Source organism: Ornithorhynchus anatinus, chromosome 14 (genome assembly GCF_004115215.2).
Source record: "Ornithorhynchus anatinus isolate Pmale09 chromosome 14, mOrnAna1.pri.v4, whole genome shotgun sequence".
NCBI classification, from domain to species: domain Eukaryota; kingdom Metazoa; phylum Chordata; class Mammalia; order Monotremata; family Ornithorhynchidae; genus Ornithorhynchus; species Ornithorhynchus anatinus.
Window position 1 is genome coordinate 26,111,818 of NC_041741.1, and position 21,609 is coordinate 26,133,426.

Consider the following 21,609-nt stretch of genomic DNA (forward strand, 5'->3'; position numbering starts at 1 on the left):
CCTCTCAACTGTCACCAATGATCTCCTTTTTGCCAAACCCAATGGCCTCTACTCCATCTTAATCCTCCTCGGCCTCTCAGCTGCCTTCGACACTGTAGACCACCCTCTTCTCTTGGAAACATTATCCAACCTTGGCTTCACTGACTCTGCCCTCTCCTGGTTCTCCTCCATCTCTCTGATGGTTCATTCTCAGTCTCCTCGCGCGCCTCCTCTGCCTCCCACCTCTTAACTCTGGGGATCCCTCAAAGTTCAGTTCTGGGTCCCCTTCTATTCTCCATCTACAGCCACTCCCTTGGAGAACTCATTCACTCCCATGGTTTTAACTAGCACCTCTATGCGGATGACACACAAATCTACATCTCCAGCCCTGATCTCTCTCCCTCTCACCAATCTCACCTTTCCTCCTGCCTTCGGGACATGTCTACTTGGATTCATTCATTCATTCGATCGTATTTTTTGAGCGCTTACTGTGTGCAGAGCACTGTACTAAGCGCTTGGAAAGTACAATTCAGCCACAAGTAGACAATCCCTGCCCACAATGGGCTCACAGTCTAGAAGGATGGCTTGGGTATCAGCCCATCACCTCAAATTTAACATGTCCAAAACAGAACTTCTTATCTTCCCACCCAAACCCTGTCCCCACCCTGATTTTCCCATCACTTTAGATGGCACCAACATCCTTCCTTTCTCACAAACCTGTATCCTTGGTGTTATCCTTCACTCCTCTCTGTCATTCAACCCACATATTCAATCCATCACTAAATCCTGTCAGTCCCACCTTCATGACATAGCCAAAATCTGCCCTTTCCTCTCCATCCAAACTGCTATCACATTACCGCAATCATTCATCCTATCTTGCCTAGATTACTGCATCAGCTTCCTTAATGACATCTCAACCTTCTGCCTCTCCCCACTCCAGTCCATACTTCACTCTGCTGCCTGGATCATGTGTCTGCAAAAACGCTCAGGACGTCACGCCGCTCCTCAAAAAACTCCAGTAGTTGCCCATCCACCTCCGCATCAAACAAAAACTCCTCACCGTTGGCCTTAAAGCCCTCTACCACCTTGCGCCCGCCTACCTCACTTTGCTAATCTTCTTCTACAACCCAGCCCGCACTCTTCACTCTTTTACTGTGTCTCCATCTCGCTTACCTTGCCAATGACCCCAGCCCATGTCCTGCCTCTGGTCCGGAACGCCCTCTCTCCTCAAATCCGACAGACGATTTCTCTCCCCCCTTTAAAGCCTTAGTGAAGGCACATTTTCTCTAAGAGGCCTTCCCAGGGTATGTCCCAGCCCTTTCCTCTTCTCCCATTACCTCTGCGTCGCCCTGACTTGCTCCCTTTGTTCTCACTCCCTCCCACTCCCACCACACTTACGCACATATCTGCAATTTATTTATTCGCACTGATATGTGTCTCACTCCTCTAGACTGTAAGCTCCTTGTGGGCAGGGAATGTGTCTATTTAGAGCGGCACTCCCTCATGGGCAGGGAATGTGTCACTTGCTTATACTGCTCTTCCAGTGCCTTTAGTACAGTGCATTGCATTCATTCAACAGTATTTACTGAGCACTTACTATGTGCAGAGCACTATACTAAGCGCTTAGAATGTACAATTTGGCAACAGATAGAGACATTCCCTGCCCAATGACGGGCTTACAGTCTGATCGGGGGAGACAGATGGACAAAAACAAGACAACACAATCACGATAAAATCATTGCACCAACTGGACGCTCACTAAGTACTACTACAAGTCTACCTGTTCACTAAGCTACTTTAATACAGGCTGCTTAGATAAAAGCTCAAGGTGTGTTGTTTTGAAGTACCTCACAAATACGCAGATTTCAGTAAGTATCAGCCTGACCTGGAAAGAGGAATTTGGGCTGGAAATATTGCTATTGCTGCTGTCACAGGGTTGTTCTCGAGTTTTCTGGGTTCCACTGTGCATTTACTTCCCGTACTGGACAACAGACCCTGTAACTAGCCACTCAGCAGCAGTGGGGAGGACAGCCGTCCGTCTCCTGTCTCCATCTGTCTCCTGCAGCTTCAACTGATAAATCATCCGAGAAGATCTTATTATTACATGATGGTATTTGTTAAGTGCTTACTGTGTGTCAGGCACTGTACTAAGCGCTGGGGTGGATACAAGCAAATCGGGTTGGACTCAGTCCCTGACCCGCATAGGGCTCACTGTCTTATTCCCCATTTTACATATGAGGGAACGGAGGCACAGAGAAGTGAAGTGACTTGCCTAAGGTCACACAGCAAAGCAGTGGCGGAGCCGGGATTAGAACCCATGACCTCCTGACTCTCAGGAGGGAGTGTGCGGCTATCTCTCTCCCCCTAATCTTGGCCCACTGTCCTTTCCGCCAGTGATGCCCTGCCTATGTTTGTCTGCAAGGAAAGGGTGCCTATGTCTCATTTCATTTCTTTTTGTTTCATTTCATAATATCTTCTGTTGGTAATTATTTTACAAAGAATTATTAGTTCAAGTGTGGAACTGTATATGTGGTCCATCCCTGGAAATTAAGTTTCCTATGACTGTTTAAAATACTGATAGGTGGGATGTTACCAAAAGGTACCAAAGTTACTTTTCCTTATGGTTAATGTAAGATACTCGTTGTGTAGTTTGATCATACCATCTAATTAAAGGTACACAGAATGACCTGGCCCCGTACCTGGAACCTATCAGTCATAACACAGAAGACACGCGGACAGGTTTCGAAGGGAATCTGTCACGGTGACGACGAGGAGAGACACTGGATCGTTACGCCGGTGTAACCTTTGAACTGCTTCTATTTTTTCAAGTACACTGAAACTCCCCGCCTCTCTCCCTCGCCCCAAATCACCTATCCTAGATCGGTCGACAAGGATCCATTTCGAGTCAGGCACCACTTATATTGTTCCATCAAACCTATCACTCCCCAAGAGTATATTATGAAAATTTCATGTATTTCCATTTACTTCTTGATTTCCTGTGGCTGGTGTTTGACCTACCAAAATGTGCCTCAACTGTTTAAAATATGGCTTCACCTTGCCAGGAGATGGCAATCTTGTACCTCCCAGCTTATACACATCCACATTCAAAGTACAGACTGATGATGAACGAGAATAAAGACTTTGTAAAAAGTGAATTCTTCTCCATACATCTTTGCCTGGCAGCATGCATTTTCCAAGCTAATTCATACTTGTGCCAATTCTGACGAAAGGTGGCTGGCTCTCTTAAGTAGCTTCATTCTTGCTCCAAGAAAAAGCCACTCAAAGATTAAAGCTAAGAGGAAAGGAAAGGGAGAGGCAAACAGGGAGCATTTTAAACATCCACAGAACCACTGTTTCCTGAAATACAAATATAATTAAATATGTCAAACCTCCTGGTTCCTCCGGTTTATGGGTAAAGGGCCATTTTGGGGAGAAGGTAGTGTGTAATGACCTCTTTCTCATTTGCCCTTGGGTTGGAATTTTTAAAACAGGATACTGAGGTTTTTTTCTCTCCAGTCCTCAGGTCGATTCAGCCCACACTTGTCCCTCATCTTAATCATGAACAAGATATGGAAAATTAATCTAAGGAAATTTGAGATCTGTTAAATACGGATGAGTGCTATAGTTTAGACACTTCAAAGGAGGATCTGTCAATCTACTGAAACTGCAATACCCTGTCTTAGACACCTTTGTCAAGACGTATGAAAAAATGAGTTTGGGTTTCCAACTCTGGTTGTCCAGATCCTTTAGAGCCATGGCCTAAGCCCATTCCACATGAAGAAATGCAATTAAAAAAAAACGGCATTTCAAAGCCTGTTTCATTTTTAGGATGCACCGATCCCATCTCGGATTGGTATTCTGAGTTACCTGAAAATTTACACACCACCCACATTGAGAGAAAAAAATATTCTCCCAGAGAGATTACATTAAATGGCAGAATATTTAGAGATGAGGAAAAGAGGGGCAACTCAATTTTACAACTATGAGCAAGTTAAAAGTTGATTAGCATTTTTTTTTAAGAGTAGTGCTTTCTTGAGTGATCTAAGTAGATGTGATGATGATTCACTTTCCTTTCAATAAGAGGAGAATTTAGGGCAATTCCAGCCTCCTTCCCTGTCACTCTCTGGGGCCCTCTGAGTTTTCTCCTACTGGTGAAGGGATGGATGAACAAGGGAGGACAGCGCAGAGAGCAGTGGGGAGAGGGCAGAAACATGGGGGGGTAGAGTCCACAGAGCCCTAGAACCAGGGGATAGGTGTTTGGTGGAATTTGTGCCCCTGGGCAAATTCCATTTCAGAGTCCAATTTGGAGCCCCAAAATAACAGGTGTAGATAAAACTGACCCAGAATGGGAAACTTGGAGAGAAATGTCCACGGTAAGATTAATTTTATGCCCATGTCCTACTTGTATGTTATTAACCTATGCAAGGATCAAGATCCCAAGAAGGTTTTCAATCAAGTGAATAGGACAACTGCGATATGGTTTGTTAGCACAGACTCCTCCCTATTAGAATCAACTCTGCTCTCCTCGTGTCAGAAAAATCACAAAGCTCTCTTACATACACATTACTATTACTTCAACTGAGCTACCCTTCCCTTCTGGGACTTAAAAAAAAAAATCCTCTTTTCAAAAGTCTGGCTGCTTTTTTTTGCTGAAAATATGGTGGAGTATAGATAGATGGGAGAGAGAAGAAGAGAGGGAGAAAGGGGGAAGTTATGGAGGATCAGATATTTGAGAGTCACTGTCCAAATGAATGAAACATACAGGTGTTTCAGTGGAAAAAATATAAATGCACATTTGAAAATATAAAAAAAGACAAAATGTCACTATGTTGGACTATGTTAAAATGTACATTTTTAGACTTTTGCATTTAAATTACCTTGACGATTCACTTCATTTTGAAGCAATTCTTCCATGGCCTCCTCCTCAGCAATATCTAACGGTGTTTCTCCTTCACTATTGACAGCTCCTACGTGGGCTCCATGACCAATTAAAAATCTGAAATTTCAAGTAATTGAGAGTTAATATCAAATACAATAAAAGGAACCTACAAAAAATGAAGATTAAGGTGAATGTAGATAATGCAAATATACATACATATTCAAAAATCAGGTAACAGGTATTCTAGAGTAGAAATCCCTGAAATGCATTTGGGTTCGCATTCTCCAGAAAACTTAGTTTACTGTTATCACAGGGATGGAATAAATAGACCTGCTTACTCTCCTGATAAAGAGGGGCTCTGTTGGTCTGAGTCTTTTAGAGTTTCCACCATTTATGCCAAGATTAGATCACTGACTCCATCTGATTAGTAGGAGAGAGAGAGAGAGAGAAAAAAGAGAGTGCATGCACATGCAGACATGCAGTCAGAACGAAGGAGTGGGGAAAAAATTTCCCATTTTCCTGAAGGTGCCAGGCATTATGTCAGCAGAATGACCTTGAGTCACAGTTGATGAAAAGCTGAGTAAGCTGGCGATGTAATGAAGTTATTGATGAAGCCAAGATGGTACTGGAATGAATACAGTTACACTACAAAATAATCACAAAATTATCTTTCCACTTTGCCCTATCTAGTCAGATAAATATGACAGTACTATGAGAAGCTTCAGTCTCTTTACTTTAAAAAATTACATATAAAAATGGATGAGGATTCAGAAAAGGACGAGAAACTAAACTGGAAAATGTGGAAAAAGTGCAAAAACTGGGATTTTTATAGTCTAGATGTAAGAAAACAAATTAGAAAGGGGTTTTCTTTATGTGATACATTTTGATGGGATTGTTTTGTTTTTGTCTTTTCTCTTTTCTGCAGAGAACTGAGCATAAGGAAATGAATTTAAATTAAAACAGGTGAGATTTCAGTTGGACACAAGGAAGAACTTGCAGATCACTGGGATAAAACACTGGAATGAGTTACCAAAGGAGGCTGTGAAGGTCTCCAGCCTTGGAGATTTGAAAAAGTCTAGACAACCATCTGCTCTGGATGGCTTAATTATTTACCCGTCCGGAGAGGCAGGAAGTTGGACTACAAGCTCTCTGAAGGTCCTGCCAGCTGGAGGATTTTATGATGCTCTGCTAACTACAGTCAGTTCCCCTCTCATTGTTGCTTTACCCAAATATATCACTCTTTCATATTTTCTTTACCTTGGGTCAAATTAGGAAGGTTCCTTGAACAGCAGTCGGGATTAACAGCAAGTATTTAGGATAATTGCTAAATACACCCAAGTTGCCTATAACAAAAAGGTTGGGTTCTTACAAAATCCCCACTGTTTAAGGAAAACTTGCATTGCATTTACTCATGGTGTCTGAAGCTGTCCCCCCCACAAAACATTTTCTTTAAACAGGTCGTCAGGCTATTCGGTTCACATTAGAAAAATGTCACATGAATTTCCTAAAAATGCTCTAGTCAAAATGCATGGTCAAAACAGGCATTATGACAGTTATCAATAGTATTTATTGAGCCCTTCCTGTGTGCAGACTGTACTAAGCGCTAAGGAGAGTACAATACAACAGAGTTGGCAGGCACACCCCCCCCCACCCACAATGAGTTTAGAGTCTAGAGGCATTACAGTTATATCTGAGTGGAATGACCACTAAGTACTTACCTGTCAGGTTCCCCCCCAAATCTGTATGGTTTTATTTTAAGTCACTTGCCCGTTGTCATTAATAATGATATGAAATACTACTGTTACTAATTCAAAGGAGTAAATCGATACTAGCTTCGGTTGGGGGTGGTGGGAGAGGGCTAGAATACTGTACCACTTTTCTACCTGGTGGTCACGTAATAGAGAAACAGCGTGGCACAGTGGATAAAGCACGGGCCTGGGAGTCAAGTCAAAGGCACAGGGGAGAGGGGTTCTACCTGGGGGTCCTGGGAAGCCCCCCTTAACCCTGGGAAGCAGCAGAGCAGCTCCAACCTAATGCCTGCAACTATTCATTTTTGGAGCGAGAAGTCAAGGGCTTCAGGAAACTCACTCTTTAACAGGCCTTTGGAAACTTTTACACTCGCCAAAACCTGAGCAGTTAGGGAAATTAAACTCTCCTGAAGTCACTACTAATAGGGGGAGAGAGATATGATCCATTAATCAGGCCGAACCACAGAAGCAGTGCTCTAGTGCATGTGGCTGCAGAAGTGGAGGAAGGGAGGGAGAGGAAAGAAAAAAAGCATTATTCGGCCCACAGTGCTGGAAAACTGCAGCCAGAAAGAATGGAAACACTAACAGTAGTTAAGATGGGTGGGTGGAGAGTAGGCATAATATCTACTTCCTGCTCAGGACTCTGAGTTCCTCACCATTAGGCATGAGGAGATGAAACTGAAAGAGAAAATGAGCTCCACAAGAGCTCATGGGTGGGGTCCGTCTCTGTTCTCTTTTAGGGAGGAAGTCCCGTCAGATGTTTTAGAGTCTCTGAGTTGATGGTGACTGGAGGCAGCTACCAACACGATCACCTGGCTGAGTCCTTGGCCTACCTTCAGAGAACCCATCTGCACTGCAAGAAGACTGAATTCTCTTCTGTCTTTCAATTACGGCTTGCGGTGCTTAACAGTGTTTTAACAGTTGAACAGTTTTACAGTTTTACCTCCTGCACTAGACTGTAAACTCCTTGAAGGGGGGTGTAGGGGGGAAATCACGTCTATCGATTCTATTGTACTCTGCCAAGCATCTAGTAGAGTGGTCTGTGAACATTAAGTACTCAGTAAATACCACTAAGTGATGGATCAAAATGGTAAGTGATATGGGACAAACCACCTTTTCATAAGCAATATCAATTGGGATGGCCCATAGAGTTCATCAATTCTGTCTGACATGGACACCAAGGGATAAACTAATTTCTGCCGTAACGCACTTTTTCATTTCACAGTTTGGTTACAGTTCAATGGCAGAATTAGGAAACATTCTTCTGACAACCTAATGCAACTCATGTCAGAATAATTTTTTTTTAAATGGTATTTACTTGTCTATCATGTGCCAAGCACTGTACTAAGCCTTGGGGTAGATGCAAGCTCCAAGACAGCAGGGAACATATCCACCCACTCTGCTGTATTGCACTTTCCCAAGTACTTTAGTACAGTTCTTCACACAGTAAGCACTCAATAAATACCACTGACTGATTGACTGTTAAGGATTTCTGTCCTGAATCCACCATTCTTAAGTTTTATGGGTCCTAGTACAAGTGCTATGGGATTTATTGAACAATAACATTTTTCTACAAAAACATTCAGGAAACATCTCCCCGCTCCTCAAAATACTCCAGTGGATGTTCATCCACCTCTGCGTCACACAAAAACTTATCAATGGCTTTAAAGAACTACCACCATGTCCCTTCCTGAAATGCAGGCTGAATCAATGGCCTACACTTTCCCATACACCAAAATAGGAAAAATGCAAAAGTCCTTTACACGTGCAGTACTCTGTAACATTATTATTACTATTTTTATTTTTAATTAACTATTTATTCTCTAGGCACAGACATCATAATTTGATACAGAGGTACTAACTCCCGTTTTTGTTTTATATAGCTTTCTTGATGAAACCCAGAGTTTGTTTGAAAAACTGCCAGTGACTTTCCCCGTGTCACCGATAGCTCAGAATCAATGACCAGAGGTTTTAGTTGGAACTATTTCTCCTTAGATGCACTTCACTTTGCATTTGCTCACAATGATGTTCACCTGTCCCTTTCTGCCTGCTCACCCAGTTGGTCAATATGAACTTGCCTGATGAGATCATTTTAGAGATTGTTTAAATAAAATAACTTCTAGCACCAATCCCTTCAGTACTCCCTTCCAGGAAAGTGGACCTTTATCCCTCCCCTTTTCACATGCCTTAGGCTGTCTCCTATCTGCGAAAGGGATATATCTTCAAAGATATCACTGGTGTGTACACACACACACACACACATTTGTTAAGCGCTTACTAAGTGCCAGGCACCGTGCTAAGCACTGGGGTAGATAGAAGCTAATCAAGTTGGACACAGTCCATGTCCCATGTGGGGCACTCAGTGTTAATCCCCATTTTCAGATGGGTAACAGGCACAGAGAAGTTCAGTGACTTGCTTAAGGTAACAATGCGGACAGGTGTTGGAGCTGAGATTAGAACCCAGATCCTTCTGACTCCCAGGCCCATGCTCTATTCACAAGGCCAAGCTGCATCAATTGGAATTGAATTGTATAGCAACTGGAAACACGACTTGTGCAGAGGGAAGAAAAAGCAAGCTACGTCTACCTAGAAAGTCACTGGGCTTGGCAGGTACCAAGCACTTAGTAATACTGTAATCAGAGATGACATCCAGGCTACTCTGGATTGATTCAAGCAGGTCTCGCCTAAAAGACAAATTCAGGCAGTAACAGCTGACAAAAAGGAGGGGAACTAGCTGTTGGCCACTAGCTGCTCTGTTTATCTGCTCTATGGGAATAGAACCTCTATGGATGATTTCCTCATCCACCTATGGAGACAGGTCCTTGAAGGGCTCTTCTGATCCCCCGTAACAGGTCAGATCCATTTTATCCCCAGCCATTTAGTCAGATCCCTCCTTTTTCATAACCAACATATGGACAAGGGATCCTCTTGGGATTGCGGCAAAGGGAAGAATAATTTCCTAATTGATGTGGAAATTGGGGACCGTGTAAGAATGATGAAAGCATACAGTGATCTCATCTAAAGTTTCTGGAGTACGGGAGCTAGTCAAATTTCTACTAAATACTACTAAATAGGGCTGAAGTGATTGATGCCACAAGAGCGGAAAGCGCACGGGCCTGGGAGTCAGAGGACTTGGGTTCCAATCCCAGCTCCACCACTTGCTTGCTGTGTGACCCTGGGCAAGTCACTTCACTTCTCTGGGCCTCAGTTACCTTACCTGTAAATGGAGATTAAGACTTTGTGCTTCATGCGGGGCAGGAAGTGTACCCAACCGTATTACCTTGTATCTAATCCAGGGCTCAGTACAGAGCCTGGCATATAGTGAGCACTTAAACATCACTTAAAAAAACCCAAGAAATCCACAATTTATGTGTGTTCAAAGGGGAGCTTCACCATTTGATTAATTACAGCACTGTTATCCCAAGAAGCAGTAGTGCAGATCAGTAGATTGAGCTCTAATCAATCCTTTAGGAATATGATTTCCAGAGGGAGATTTACGTTTTAAACCCCCACCTTTCAGGGGATCGCAAAGGCAGAGATGAAGCTCTTAAAGGCACCTTGAAGCCTGACTGACTCAAATGAGATGGCTATTTGGAAGTGGCAAAGAGGTGTTCTTGAAAGGGCCAGTGGTCCAAGGTAGGCACCAGTGGGAGAAGTGTAACCATCTCCGAGAATAACACTGCTGGAAAATTCTGATTATGTTTTGGACCTCTAGCAAAGGATGAACAACTTTCTGCCCGTTCCATTTTCTGGACGAAAGCAGGACTGAATCAAACCAGAACTCCATGGGGGAGCATTGACTGTTCAGTGAAAACCTGGCACACACCTTCCCAGAGGCCAATGGGGCACAGAGCCCTCAAATCTCTTTTCCCTCCCCCCGCCGCCCCCCAATCTCCCAGAGGGCAAGAATATTTCAGCCATGTCAATGGAGGACTCTGCCATTACTGCTGGATGAGCTATTTGGGGGTGTGAACCAGCTTCAATGTTGGAACTGTGTAGGCTTTCTATACCCTGACAATCACGCTACCTATCAGGATCAGTAGCAAAGACTTGGGCAAATGAATTCAATTTGTGTTTATCATTTCCACTGTCCTGCTGTGAATCTTTCATTTTGTCACTTCCTCCTTTGCTCCCTCTTCTCTTCTACCATTGTCTCTTCCTCTTCTGTCTCCCTGCAGTCTGTCTCGCCTTAATCTTCACTGCCTGGTGACAAACATCCCCACTTGTTTCCGATTTTCTCTTCCTATATCCACGTGGCTTTCCCTATATCCCTAAATCCACTATCCCTTTGGTTCCCTCCTTTTACCCCCTCAACTACCTTCCCTTCCTGTTCCAATTCAACCCTTGACCATTTCTCTTTTACCTTCCTCCTGCCCTTTCTCCACCATCCTATCATCCTTTCCTTACATTTGTGTCCTGTTCCCTCCATTTCCTCACCCCTGTACCACCAACCCTGTCACCCCTCAGTTCTTGCCTTTGCAAACTGCAGGTTGCAGCCTGACTTTGTGATTGCTTTTTCCCCTCTTCATCTATCCAAGACTACTTTGCTGCCTCTAAAGTAGCTCCAAAAGCTGAGGTGTGTTCAGATGGCAAAAATGAGCTGTTTGAAGTACTGCTTTGTGAGGGGAGGTACCCTGCTCTGTAAACAGTAAGTGCTCAATAGATATATTATTATTATGGTACTTGTTAAATGCTTACTATGTGCCAAGTACTGCTCTAAACACTGGGGTAGAAACAAGATAATCAGGTTTGAAACAGTCCCTATCCCACATGGGGCTCCCGCTCTTATCCCCACTTTACAGAGGAATTAACTGAGGCGCAGAGCAGTGATGTGACTTACCCAAGGTCACATAGCAGACATATGGCAGATCCAGTATTTGAACCTAGATAGGTTCTCCTGACACTCAGGCCCATGGCTCTATCCCCTAAGCCAGGCTGCTCGGTTGATTAGTAATTCAGTCGACTGTAATTTACAGCTTTTAATGTATAAGCATATGTGGCCTACCATTTGCAGCTCTACTTTTGTGACTGCCCTGAGTGTGGCATTCCCAACTACCTTGTCAAACAAATTCTTTGTTCAGAATAAGATGACTTTCCTAACTTCACTTTCAAGACAAAGAATTAGATGCATTATAAAGTTAGTGCCAAAATCACAACGTTAGGCAAGGATGAAGTCACAATTCAGTTCATTCCAAACCACTCTAGGTGCCCTTGGTGTGAGGGGGAGGTGAAGAGAATGTAACTTCCTGCCTTTAGTTTCTGGGACAGAAATTTGGCTTAATGAGGGCAGTGAATAGAAGAAAAAATAAACCCAGTTGACACAAGTAATGTAAAGCAGATGGACACTCATCCAGTCACTATATACAAACGCTACCCAGTGCCATTTTTCAAAGGAACTACACATCTTTAAGCTAGATATACTTCTTGCAAATTAAGCCTAAAATGTTTTAATGGCAAAGGCATAAGGATGCACAACTGATTAGAATATCTCTGTGAAAAGGAGGTCAGCAGGGAATCAATGCCAGGCAAATAATTCCTGGGGGTTGGCCCCGGGGCCTCATTTCCTAATACATTTGGAAGACTAAATAGAGCAGATATTTAAGAAGGCTGAAGACATGACATGAGGAACCACAGGATTAAGGAAAAAGTTCTAGACATTTCATCTAAGCAGACGAAATGGAATAAGTACCTGACAATCCACTTACAAAAGGAAAAACAAACTCTTCAAAGACTAGATGGGAAAGTACTGGTTGGCTGAGTGGAGCAGACAAACATCTTAAATATACATGATATTGAGACAGGAAACCTGATTATTAATCCCCAAACATATGTATCCCCTCCCTTAAAAAATATACTCCTTCGATCCCATGGCTCCCTCCAGTTATCGCCCCAACTCCCTCCTCCCATTCCTCTCCAAACTTCTTGAATGAGTTGTTTCAGCCAGCTGCCTCCACTTTCTCTCCTCCACCTCTCCCCTTGTCACCTTCCACCCCACAGAAACCGCCCTCTCTGAGGTCAACCATGACCTTCTTGCCAAACGCAACAGCCTCTACTCCATCTCAATCCTCCTTGACCTCTAAGATGATTTGGACACTGTGGACCATCCCCCTCTCCTGGAAACATCAACTAACCTTGCCTTCAAGGACACTGTTTTCTCCTGGTTCTATCTCTTTGGCAGCTCCTTCTCAATCTCTTTCAAGGACTCCTCTTTTCTCTCTTCCACCCACTAAAACTCAGTTCTGGGTCAACTTCTATTCTTCATCTACCCTCACTCCTTTGGAAAATTCATTCATTCCCATGGTTTCTGCTACCACCTCTATGCAGGAGATTCTCAAATCTACATCCCCAGCCCTGATATTCCTGCACGGCTGTCTCGCACTCCCTCCTGCCTTCATGACATCTCTTTGTGAATGTCCAATAGACACCTCAAACTTAACACGTTCAAAATAGAACTCATCCTCCCACCAAAACCCTGTGACTTTCCCATCATTGAAGAGAGCACCACACCCTCCCTGCCTCACCAGCCCCATAACCTTGGCATTATCCCCGACTCCACTCTCTCATTCCACCCACACATTCAGTGTTACCACATCCTATTCGTTCTACCTTCAAGACACCACTAACATCCATCCAAACTGCTGCTATGATGATCCAAGCACTTATCATACCCCCACTTCGCTGACTTTCCTGTCTCCTCTCTCTTTCCACTTTAGTCTTTTCTTCACTCTTCTGCCTGGATCATTTTTCTAAAAAAAGAAAAAAAAAAGAAAAAAGCTCACTCCATTCTTCCCCACTCCTCAAGAACCTCCAGTGACTGTCCCCATTAAAACCAAAGCTCCTTACTCCTGACTTAAAAGCGCTCAACCAGCTCATCCATCTGTACTTTACCTGACTGATTTCCTACTAAAATCCAGCTCACATATGTTATTCTTCTAACCCCAATCTACTCACCATACCTTGACCTTTATCTCACTACCGACTCCTTGCCCATATCCTCCCTCTGACCTGGGCTCCCTCCCCCTTCAAATATGATGGGAAGCAGCGTGGCTCAGTGGAAAAGAGCCTGGGCTTCGGAGTCAGAGGTCATGAGTTCGACTCCCTGCTCTGCCACTTGTCGGCTGTGTGACTGTGGGGAAGTCACTTAACTTCTCTGTGCCTCAGTTACCTCATCTGTAAAATGGGGATTAACTGTGAGCCTCACGTGGGACAACCTGATGACCCTGGATCTCCCCCAGCGCTTAGAACAGTGCTCTGCACGTAGTAAGCGCTTAACAAATACCAACATTATATGATAGATCACCACCCTTCCCACCCACAGAGCCTTATTAAAATAATATCTCCTCCAAAAGTCCTTCTCTGACTAAGCCCTTATTTCCCCTACTCCTTCTCCTGTGTCACATATTTACTTGAATCTGTACCTCTTAAGCACTTAATATCCACCCCACAGCGTTTACGTATATATCCATAATTTCTTCTGTCTAGGTTTTCTGCTCTAGAATGTAAGGTCCTTGTGGACAGGAAATGTGCCTACCGATTCCATTGTAACGGACTCTCCTAAGGCCTTTATACAGTGACTGGCACACGGTGAATGCTCAATAAATGCCAACAACTGATAATCCAAGAATCCCCATTTTAGCCTATAGAGTAGAACTCAACTCATCTCTGTGCCCTAGCCCGGGATGAGACTAAGAAGGAAAGGTGTGTGGAGTGGGGTGGGGGGAGAACGATGACAATTGTCTCTCTTTCACCAGCACTCAATGCTACCCCTCATTCTCTCTCTCCTGTGTGGAAGTCAACATCCACCTGGTCTGAAAGTGAGAAACCTGGTTTGACAGCAGGAGAGCGCCTTTCACTGACATATCTTGGTTCCAGCCCAGAAAGGCCCAGAGCGCTGCTGCTGTATGGCAGATGACGAAGGGGACAGAAAGCTTGCCCTCCAGCTAAGCTCAGGACTGGTTCTTGCCCTCAGTGGCCCAAGGATGGAACCTGAAAAACTTGGATCTGGACAAGGAGAAGTGGGGTGGGGAGCTGCACGTACATGGCCTGGATGCCCGACAAGGGTCTGGGAGTTCTCTGCCTGTCTGTAACCTCAACTCCCTTTTCTTGCAAGTCGCTCTGGTGACGTGGGAGAGAGGAGAATGACACCCAAGGGCTATGTACTGAGTGTGGCTGAGCACCAACAAGGCTCCCAAAAGAGATCAGGTAGAGGGCAAAAAAGACTAACAAAGGAAAAGGCAGCCATGGATTAAGGTGAGGAGAAACCGAGCAAGTGGAATTGGAATGGAAATAGTCTTTGGAATCTGCTTTTTTCCCCTTGTTTCAGTCACTTTCCTTTATTTCTCCATCTCTTTCCAATGCACATATAGTCAAGCTGCTCCTCTACTTCTTCTGCAATCTCCAGAAAGGAGTTCTGAACAGGGAATTTCCAATCTAGGTGTCTTCAGTGCTCTCCAACTGGCTGGCATTTCCTGCTTATCTCCATTTTCCCCCTTTGCTTGTTCCCAGAGTGCCCCACTGTAACCAGGCAGGCAAAAACCTGAACCTGAACAAAAATACACGGACATTCTTTCCAGAGATCTTAATATCCCCAAGCTCTTGTTTTTTAAAAAGCTCACTTTAACCTGTACTAAGGTAGTTGCCAAATGGGAAATGAACACAAACAAAATGTCAAAAATAGACTGGGGCAGGTTCTACCACTTTCCATATCCCTGCTCATCCTCCGCTGCTCCGAAGACTACTGTTGTAGAAGTAGCCCAGTGACAGTGTCCATGGAATTGGGTGCATGGAACTACAGACTGAGAAATTAGAGGAAAGAAACAGCTTCACAACTCCAGTTCTCTTTTGGCATATTCTAGTAGTAAACTGAATAATTTCTCAATACTAGGAAATAAAAAGTTCACTTTGGATGATTTTAAAATGGAGAAGAGGAAACAAAGAGGAGAAATATCAAATGGAACATCTCTTAATATTGTGTATTCAACTCTAATGCAAACCATTTTGCATCACCCCATGAGAAAATGTATTTTTATCACCAGCTTTTTTTTTTTTAACAAGAGGTCACTGTCCATTTCCTAATGTTTATTTTACATCAAACTCAGTGCTATATAAAGCTTGGAAAGACTATGACCATGTTACTGCACCAAGTAAATTTACTCTTACAATAATTTCTCTCAACGTTGAGTGTCCTGGATAAAAGATCATCTAGCATCATGGGGACGGAGAAGACCTCCTCGTTCACACTCTGATCTGAAAGCCTTTTAGGGACGGCTCCGAAGGATGGATATCTCCACTAAGTGTATGAAGATGTCAAAAGATGACGTTATACTATTTCTCGATAACCATTCTAGAGTTCTGGGTCAACTGGGCCTGACTCGGTTTGACCAGATGATGGGCCTCCAGGAACCAGGCTTGGACGACTAGCCCGTGCCCTCCAGTTTCATGCCTCTGAAGCCAAAGCGGCAATGCCAACAGGCCAGTGTGCATTCAGTGGCATGTACCCACTGGTCCGCCCAAGGCTGCCAGGGTCTATGGCAGCAGAACACTTCGGGATCTGCAAATGCTTATACTGAAAACAGAGGTTGAAAACAGTCATTTTTGAGGACTTAGGCATGTAAGATGGTAGACTTAAGCTGGTGAAATATGCACAGATAAACATGAGTTGGGTCTTAATCGCCGCAATATCGTCGTTTTGTGGAAATATAATTCCAAATCAGAAGAATGTAAAAAATTAGATGGAAAAAGTTCAATTTAAGTGTTCAAATAAGACCTAGAACCTAGATGTTGCCCAGTTTGGTTATGGTGGATTTTAGAAAAGTATATCACCTTTTAGCAGGTTAATAGGCCTGTCCAGAGTTCCAGATTGACCTGGCCTCTAAATTAAGTGTGCTCCAAATAACACACCTAGCTAGCAATTCAGGGCTGAAGAGAAAGCCAATAACTCATGCTAACCTAGGGAGTTTACCAGAAGGGCAACATCTAAGCCCCTAAGTATCTTTAAGTTTCCAATTTCAAAGCAAATCAGAGGATCTCTGACGATTTCATTCCCTCATTTAACCGTATTTATTGAGTGCTTACTACGTGCAGAGCACTGTACTAAGCGCTTGGAATGTACAATTTGGCACAGATAGAGACAATCCCCGCCCAACAACGGGCTCGTGGTCTAAACAGGGGAGACAGACAACAAAACAGAACAAAACGAAACAAGCAGTCTGGTAGATAAATAGAATCATAGATATATACACATCATTAACAAAATAAACAGAATAATAAATAATATATGCAAATATGCACGGTGCTGTGGGGCGGGGAAGGGGGAAGAGCAGAGAGCGGGAGAAGGGGGAAAGGGGGAGGAGGAGCAGAGGGAAAGGGGGGGCTCAGTCTGGGAAGGCCTCCTGGAGGAAGTGAGCATCTTTTCAATAACAAGTGAGAATGCCATATGGAAGAATTTGAATGTACTTCTATCAATAATAATAATAATAATGATAATAATGTTGGTATTTGTTAAGTGCTTACTATGTGCAGATCACTGTTCTAAGCGCTGGGGGAGAAACAGGGTAATCAGGTTGTCCCACGTGAGGCTCACAGTTCATCCCCATTTTACAGATCAGGTAACTGAGGTACAGAGAAGTTAAGTGCCTTCCCCACAGTCACACAGCTGACAAGTGGCAGAGCAGAGAGTCGAACTCATGACCTCTGACTCCGAAGGCCAGGCTCTTTTCCACTGAGCCACACTGCTTCCCAATTGTACTTATTGAGCGCTTAATTAGGTGCAGAGCACTGGACTAAGCGCTGGGGCAACATCCCTCACCAAGTTTTGGAAAATGCCTAGAACACTCCACAAACTAAGGAATCCTGACTAGTGGCTTTATATAACAGCCATTTGAGATGAACAGATTTTTAGGAAGCAAGTTGGATCACGGCAAGGGAATCCTGGGACTCCCCAGGATCTAGAACTTTTTCACAGAAGACTCCTAGAAGGGAAAAAAAGGGTCAGGTTTTTAAAATGATAGGACTTTTTAAAGTTCGAGATGAACAAAGGCAGAATTGGCTTACTCGGCTATATCTAAATATCCACAGGAAGCAGCTGCATGGAGTGGTATCCAGCCTTCATTATCAGGTTGATTAATATTTGCTCCGTTTTCCACCAGAAATTTCACCATATCTACGTTGTCATCAATGCAAGCCTGAAAACAAATGGGGACAGAAGAATAAAAATCATTAACACGCCTAACAGTTAAAGCAATGATTAGAATGATTTCAAAATCCTGAGAACATTTGATTACAGTAATAGAGATGTGAACCCACCGGTCCCTCTAAGATTACGCACTATGTTTCTGAAAACCCCAGTGTCAAGATAAGGTTTATTCAAGCCATCCAACAGTTATTAGGCTTCCATTTGCTCATGGACCTAGGCTACACATTGTTCATTCATTCATTCATTCAATAGTATTTATTGAGCGCTTACTATGTGCAGAGCACTGTACTAAGCGCTTGGAATGAACAAGTCGGCAACAGATAGAGACGGTCCCTGCCGTTTGACGGGCTTACGGTCTAATCGGGGGAGACGGACACACGAGAACAGTGGCAATAAATAGAGTCAAGGGGAAGAACATCTCGTAAAAACAATGGCGACTAAATAGAATCGAGGCGATGTACATTTCATTAACAAAATAAATAGGGTAATAAATATATACAGTTGAGCGGACGAGTACAGTGCCGAGGGGATGGGAAGGGAGAGGAGGAGGAGCAGAGGGAAATGGGGGGAAAAGAGGGTTAAGCTGCGGAGAGGTGAAGGGGGGGGTGGTAGAGGGAGTAGAGGGAGAAGGGGAGCTCAGTCTGGGAAGGCCTCTTGGAGGAGGTGAGTTTTAAGTAGGGTTTTGAAGAGGGGAAGAGAATCAGTTTGGCGGAGGTGAGGAGGGAGGGCGTTCCGGGACCGCGGGAGGACGCGGCCCGGGGGTCGACGGCGGGACGGGCGAGACCGAGGGACGGCGAGGAGGTGGGCGGCGGAGGAGCGGAGCGTGCGGGGTGGGTGGTAGAAAGAGAGAAGGGAGGAGAGGTAGGAGGGGGCAAGGGGATGGAGAGCCTCGAAGCCTAGAGTGAGGAGTTTTTGTTTGGAGCGGAGGTCGATAGGCAACCACTGGAGTTGTTTAAGAAGGGGAGTGACATGCCCAGATCGTTTCTGCAGGAAGATGAGCCGGGCAGCGGAGTGAAGAACAGACTGGAGCCTGGCGAGAGAGGAGGAAGGGAGATCAGAGAGGGGGCTGACACAGTAGTCTAGCCGGGATATAACGAGAGCCCGTAACAGTAAGGTAGCCATCTGGGTGGAGAGGAAAGGGCGGATCTTGGCGATACTGTAAAGGTGAAACCGGCAGGTCTTGGTAACGGATACGATATGCTAGAACAACAATCCTAAATGTAGTTAATAGCCATATATAAACGCATTTGATATATGGCATCTGACAAAAATAAATAACGAAAACCAGAGAGCAAATGGATATGGAACCGAGCAGAGAAGCAACATGGCCTAGTGGATACAGCATGGATATGGGAATCAGAAGGACGTGGATTCTAATCCCGGCTCTGCCACTTGTCTTCTGTGTGACCTTGGGCAAGTAACTTCACTTCTCTGTGCCTCAGTTACCTCATTTGTAAAATAGGGATTAAGACTGCAAAATGAGGATTGATTGAGCCCCATGTAGGACAGCCACTGGGTCCAATCTGATTAGCTTGTATCTAACGCAACGGTTAGTACAGTGCCTGGCAGAGAGTAAGTGCTTAACAAATACCATTTTTTTTTTTAAAAAAAAAAGATCAGAACCGTAAATTCACTGAGCCTCATTCTGCATTAAATACACAGAGCCCAAATGGATTGAACTGATCTGCAAAGAGATTATTTGGGCTCACAGAACTGCATACGGGTGCTCTGCCAAGACCTTAAAGAAGGCTCAAGCAAGAAGCATTTTCATCTTAAACTTGTAAAAAGAACTCAAGATCAATCAATGGCTTTCACTGCACATTTACTCAACGCAGAGCACTGAGCTAAGCATTTGGGTGAGTATAGTACAACAGGGTTGGTAGACACGTTCTCCTCCCACAAGGAGCTTCCAGGCTATCCCGACTCTGCCCCTTGTCAGCTGTGTGACTGTGGGCTTCACTTCACTTCACTTCTCTGTGCCTCAGTTCCCTCATCTGTAAAGTGGGGATAAAGACTGTGAGCCTCACGTGGGACAACCTCATTCCCCTGTATCTACCCCAGCGCTTAGAACAGTGCTCTGCACGTAGTAAGCGCTTAACAAATACCAATATTATTAGAGGAAGAACAGAAGATAGAACCAGACAATACTCGTTTCCGAAACGCTGGGAGGTTTTCCAGAGAGGTGATGAGAATGAATGAGGGACGGCCTCTTGGGGGCGAGGACGTGTTTCCAGAAGGACTTTGAAGATGGGGCGAGCAATGGGGAGTGAAGGGGAGGAGCATTCTAGGAAGGAGGGAAGGTGCGGGCATTAGGCCGGCTGAGAGAGAAACAAGAAAGAGCCGGTGAGTGGCAGTCACGGAAAATGTGGATCGGGGTGGAGTGGGAGTCTTGGTTTGGTTCGCCATCCTAGGATCTCCTCATGAAGCAGAAGCAGCAGCGTGGCTCAGTGGAAAGAGCCTGGGCTTGGGAGTCAGAGGTCATGGGTTCAAATCGCGGCTTCGCCACCTGTCAGCTGTGTGACTGTGGGCAAGTCACTTCACTTCTCTGTGCCTCAGTTACCTCCTCTGTAAAATGGGGATTAAGACTGTGAGCCTCACGTGGGACAACCTGATTACCCTGTATCTACCCCAGCGCTTAGAACAGTGCTCTGCACATAGTAAGCGCTTAACAAATACCAACATATATATTGGAGAAGCAGCGTGGCTCAGTGGAAAGAGCACGGGCTTTGGAGTCAGGGCTCATGAGTTCGAATCCCAGCTCTGCCACTTGTCGGCTGTGTGACTGTGGGCGAGTCACTTAACTTCTCTGTGCCTCAGTTCCCTCATCTGTAAAATGGGGATGAAAACTGTGAGCCCCACGTGGGACAACCTGATTCCCCTATGTCTACCCCAGTGCTTAGAACAGTGCTCGGCACATAGTAAGCGCTTAACAAATACCAACATTATTATGCCCAGCTTTTTGAACAAATGGGGGTGTGGAAAATGGAGAGCCTTGTTGGAAGGGGAAAGGGGGAATTGTGTTGAATGGCATTAAAGAGTGATGGAAGTTGAGACCCAAATGAGATCTACAAAAACTGGCAAATGTGTGGAGAAGCAGCATGGCCTAATGGATACAGCCTGAGCCTGGAAGTCAGGACGACGAGGATTGCAATCCCTGCTCTGCGACTTGTCTGCTGTGTGGCCTTGGGCAAGACACTTCACTTTTCTGTGCCTCAATTACCGCATTTGTAAAATAGGGATTGAGACTGAGAGCCCCAGGTGGGACAGGGACTGAGGCCAACCTGATTATCTTGCATCTAACCCCTGCGCTTAGTACAGTGACTAGAATATAGTAAGTGCTTAACAAATACCATTAAAAAAAAGACAAAAGAAAGAAAAATAACATATTGGTAAATTTGCCAGCTACTAATTTCTGACATAGCCCAGGATCCAAAAGCCCTGCCTGATATTACATCTAATTGCTGCAGGTAAGTCCAATTCATGGCCCGTTTCCTCTCCAGGTCCTCCATGAATACAGTCTAGAATCCGTCTCTTCCTCTTTATCTGAAAGCAACTCAGAATCATGGCGAAGTAGAGGAGGCTGTCTAAATCTGCCTAAAAACCTCTGCCATTCTACCTCACCTTGATTATGGACTGCTTTCTGATGAGGCAGAGAAACTCCTATTCCCTGATGGGGAAAGAGGGGATTGCTGTGGCTGCCGCAAAGGCTAGAATCTTAGCTCTATAACCAGCTAAATTTTTTTTGGATTTAAAAGTCTTAAATCAATATTCAAGAATGATAACTTTTAAAAAATGACTGAAGGTGACCC

The 21,609-nt window shown here is 44.4% G+C and overlaps 1 protein-coding gene across 10 annotated transcripts in view; it reads right to left on the reverse strand.

The window, feature by feature from the left end:
• Window positions 1–21,609, reverse strand: part of PPP1R12A (protein phosphatase 1 regulatory subunit 12A) — a 142,320-nt gene that overhangs the window by 66,452 nt on the left and 54,259 nt on the right. For all 10 annotated transcript variants that reach the window (XM_029078479.2, XM_029078477.2, XM_029078481.2 and 7 more), the window contains exons 2-3: window positions 17,659–17,789; window positions 4,857–4,975 (exon numbers count right to left, since the gene is read on the reverse strand). In XM_029078479.2, the coding sequence (XP_028934312.1) occupies window positions 4,857–4,975; window positions 17,659–17,789 (250 nt within the window). The remainder of the gene's footprint in view (window positions 1–4,856; window positions 4,976–17,658; window positions 17,790–21,609) is intronic.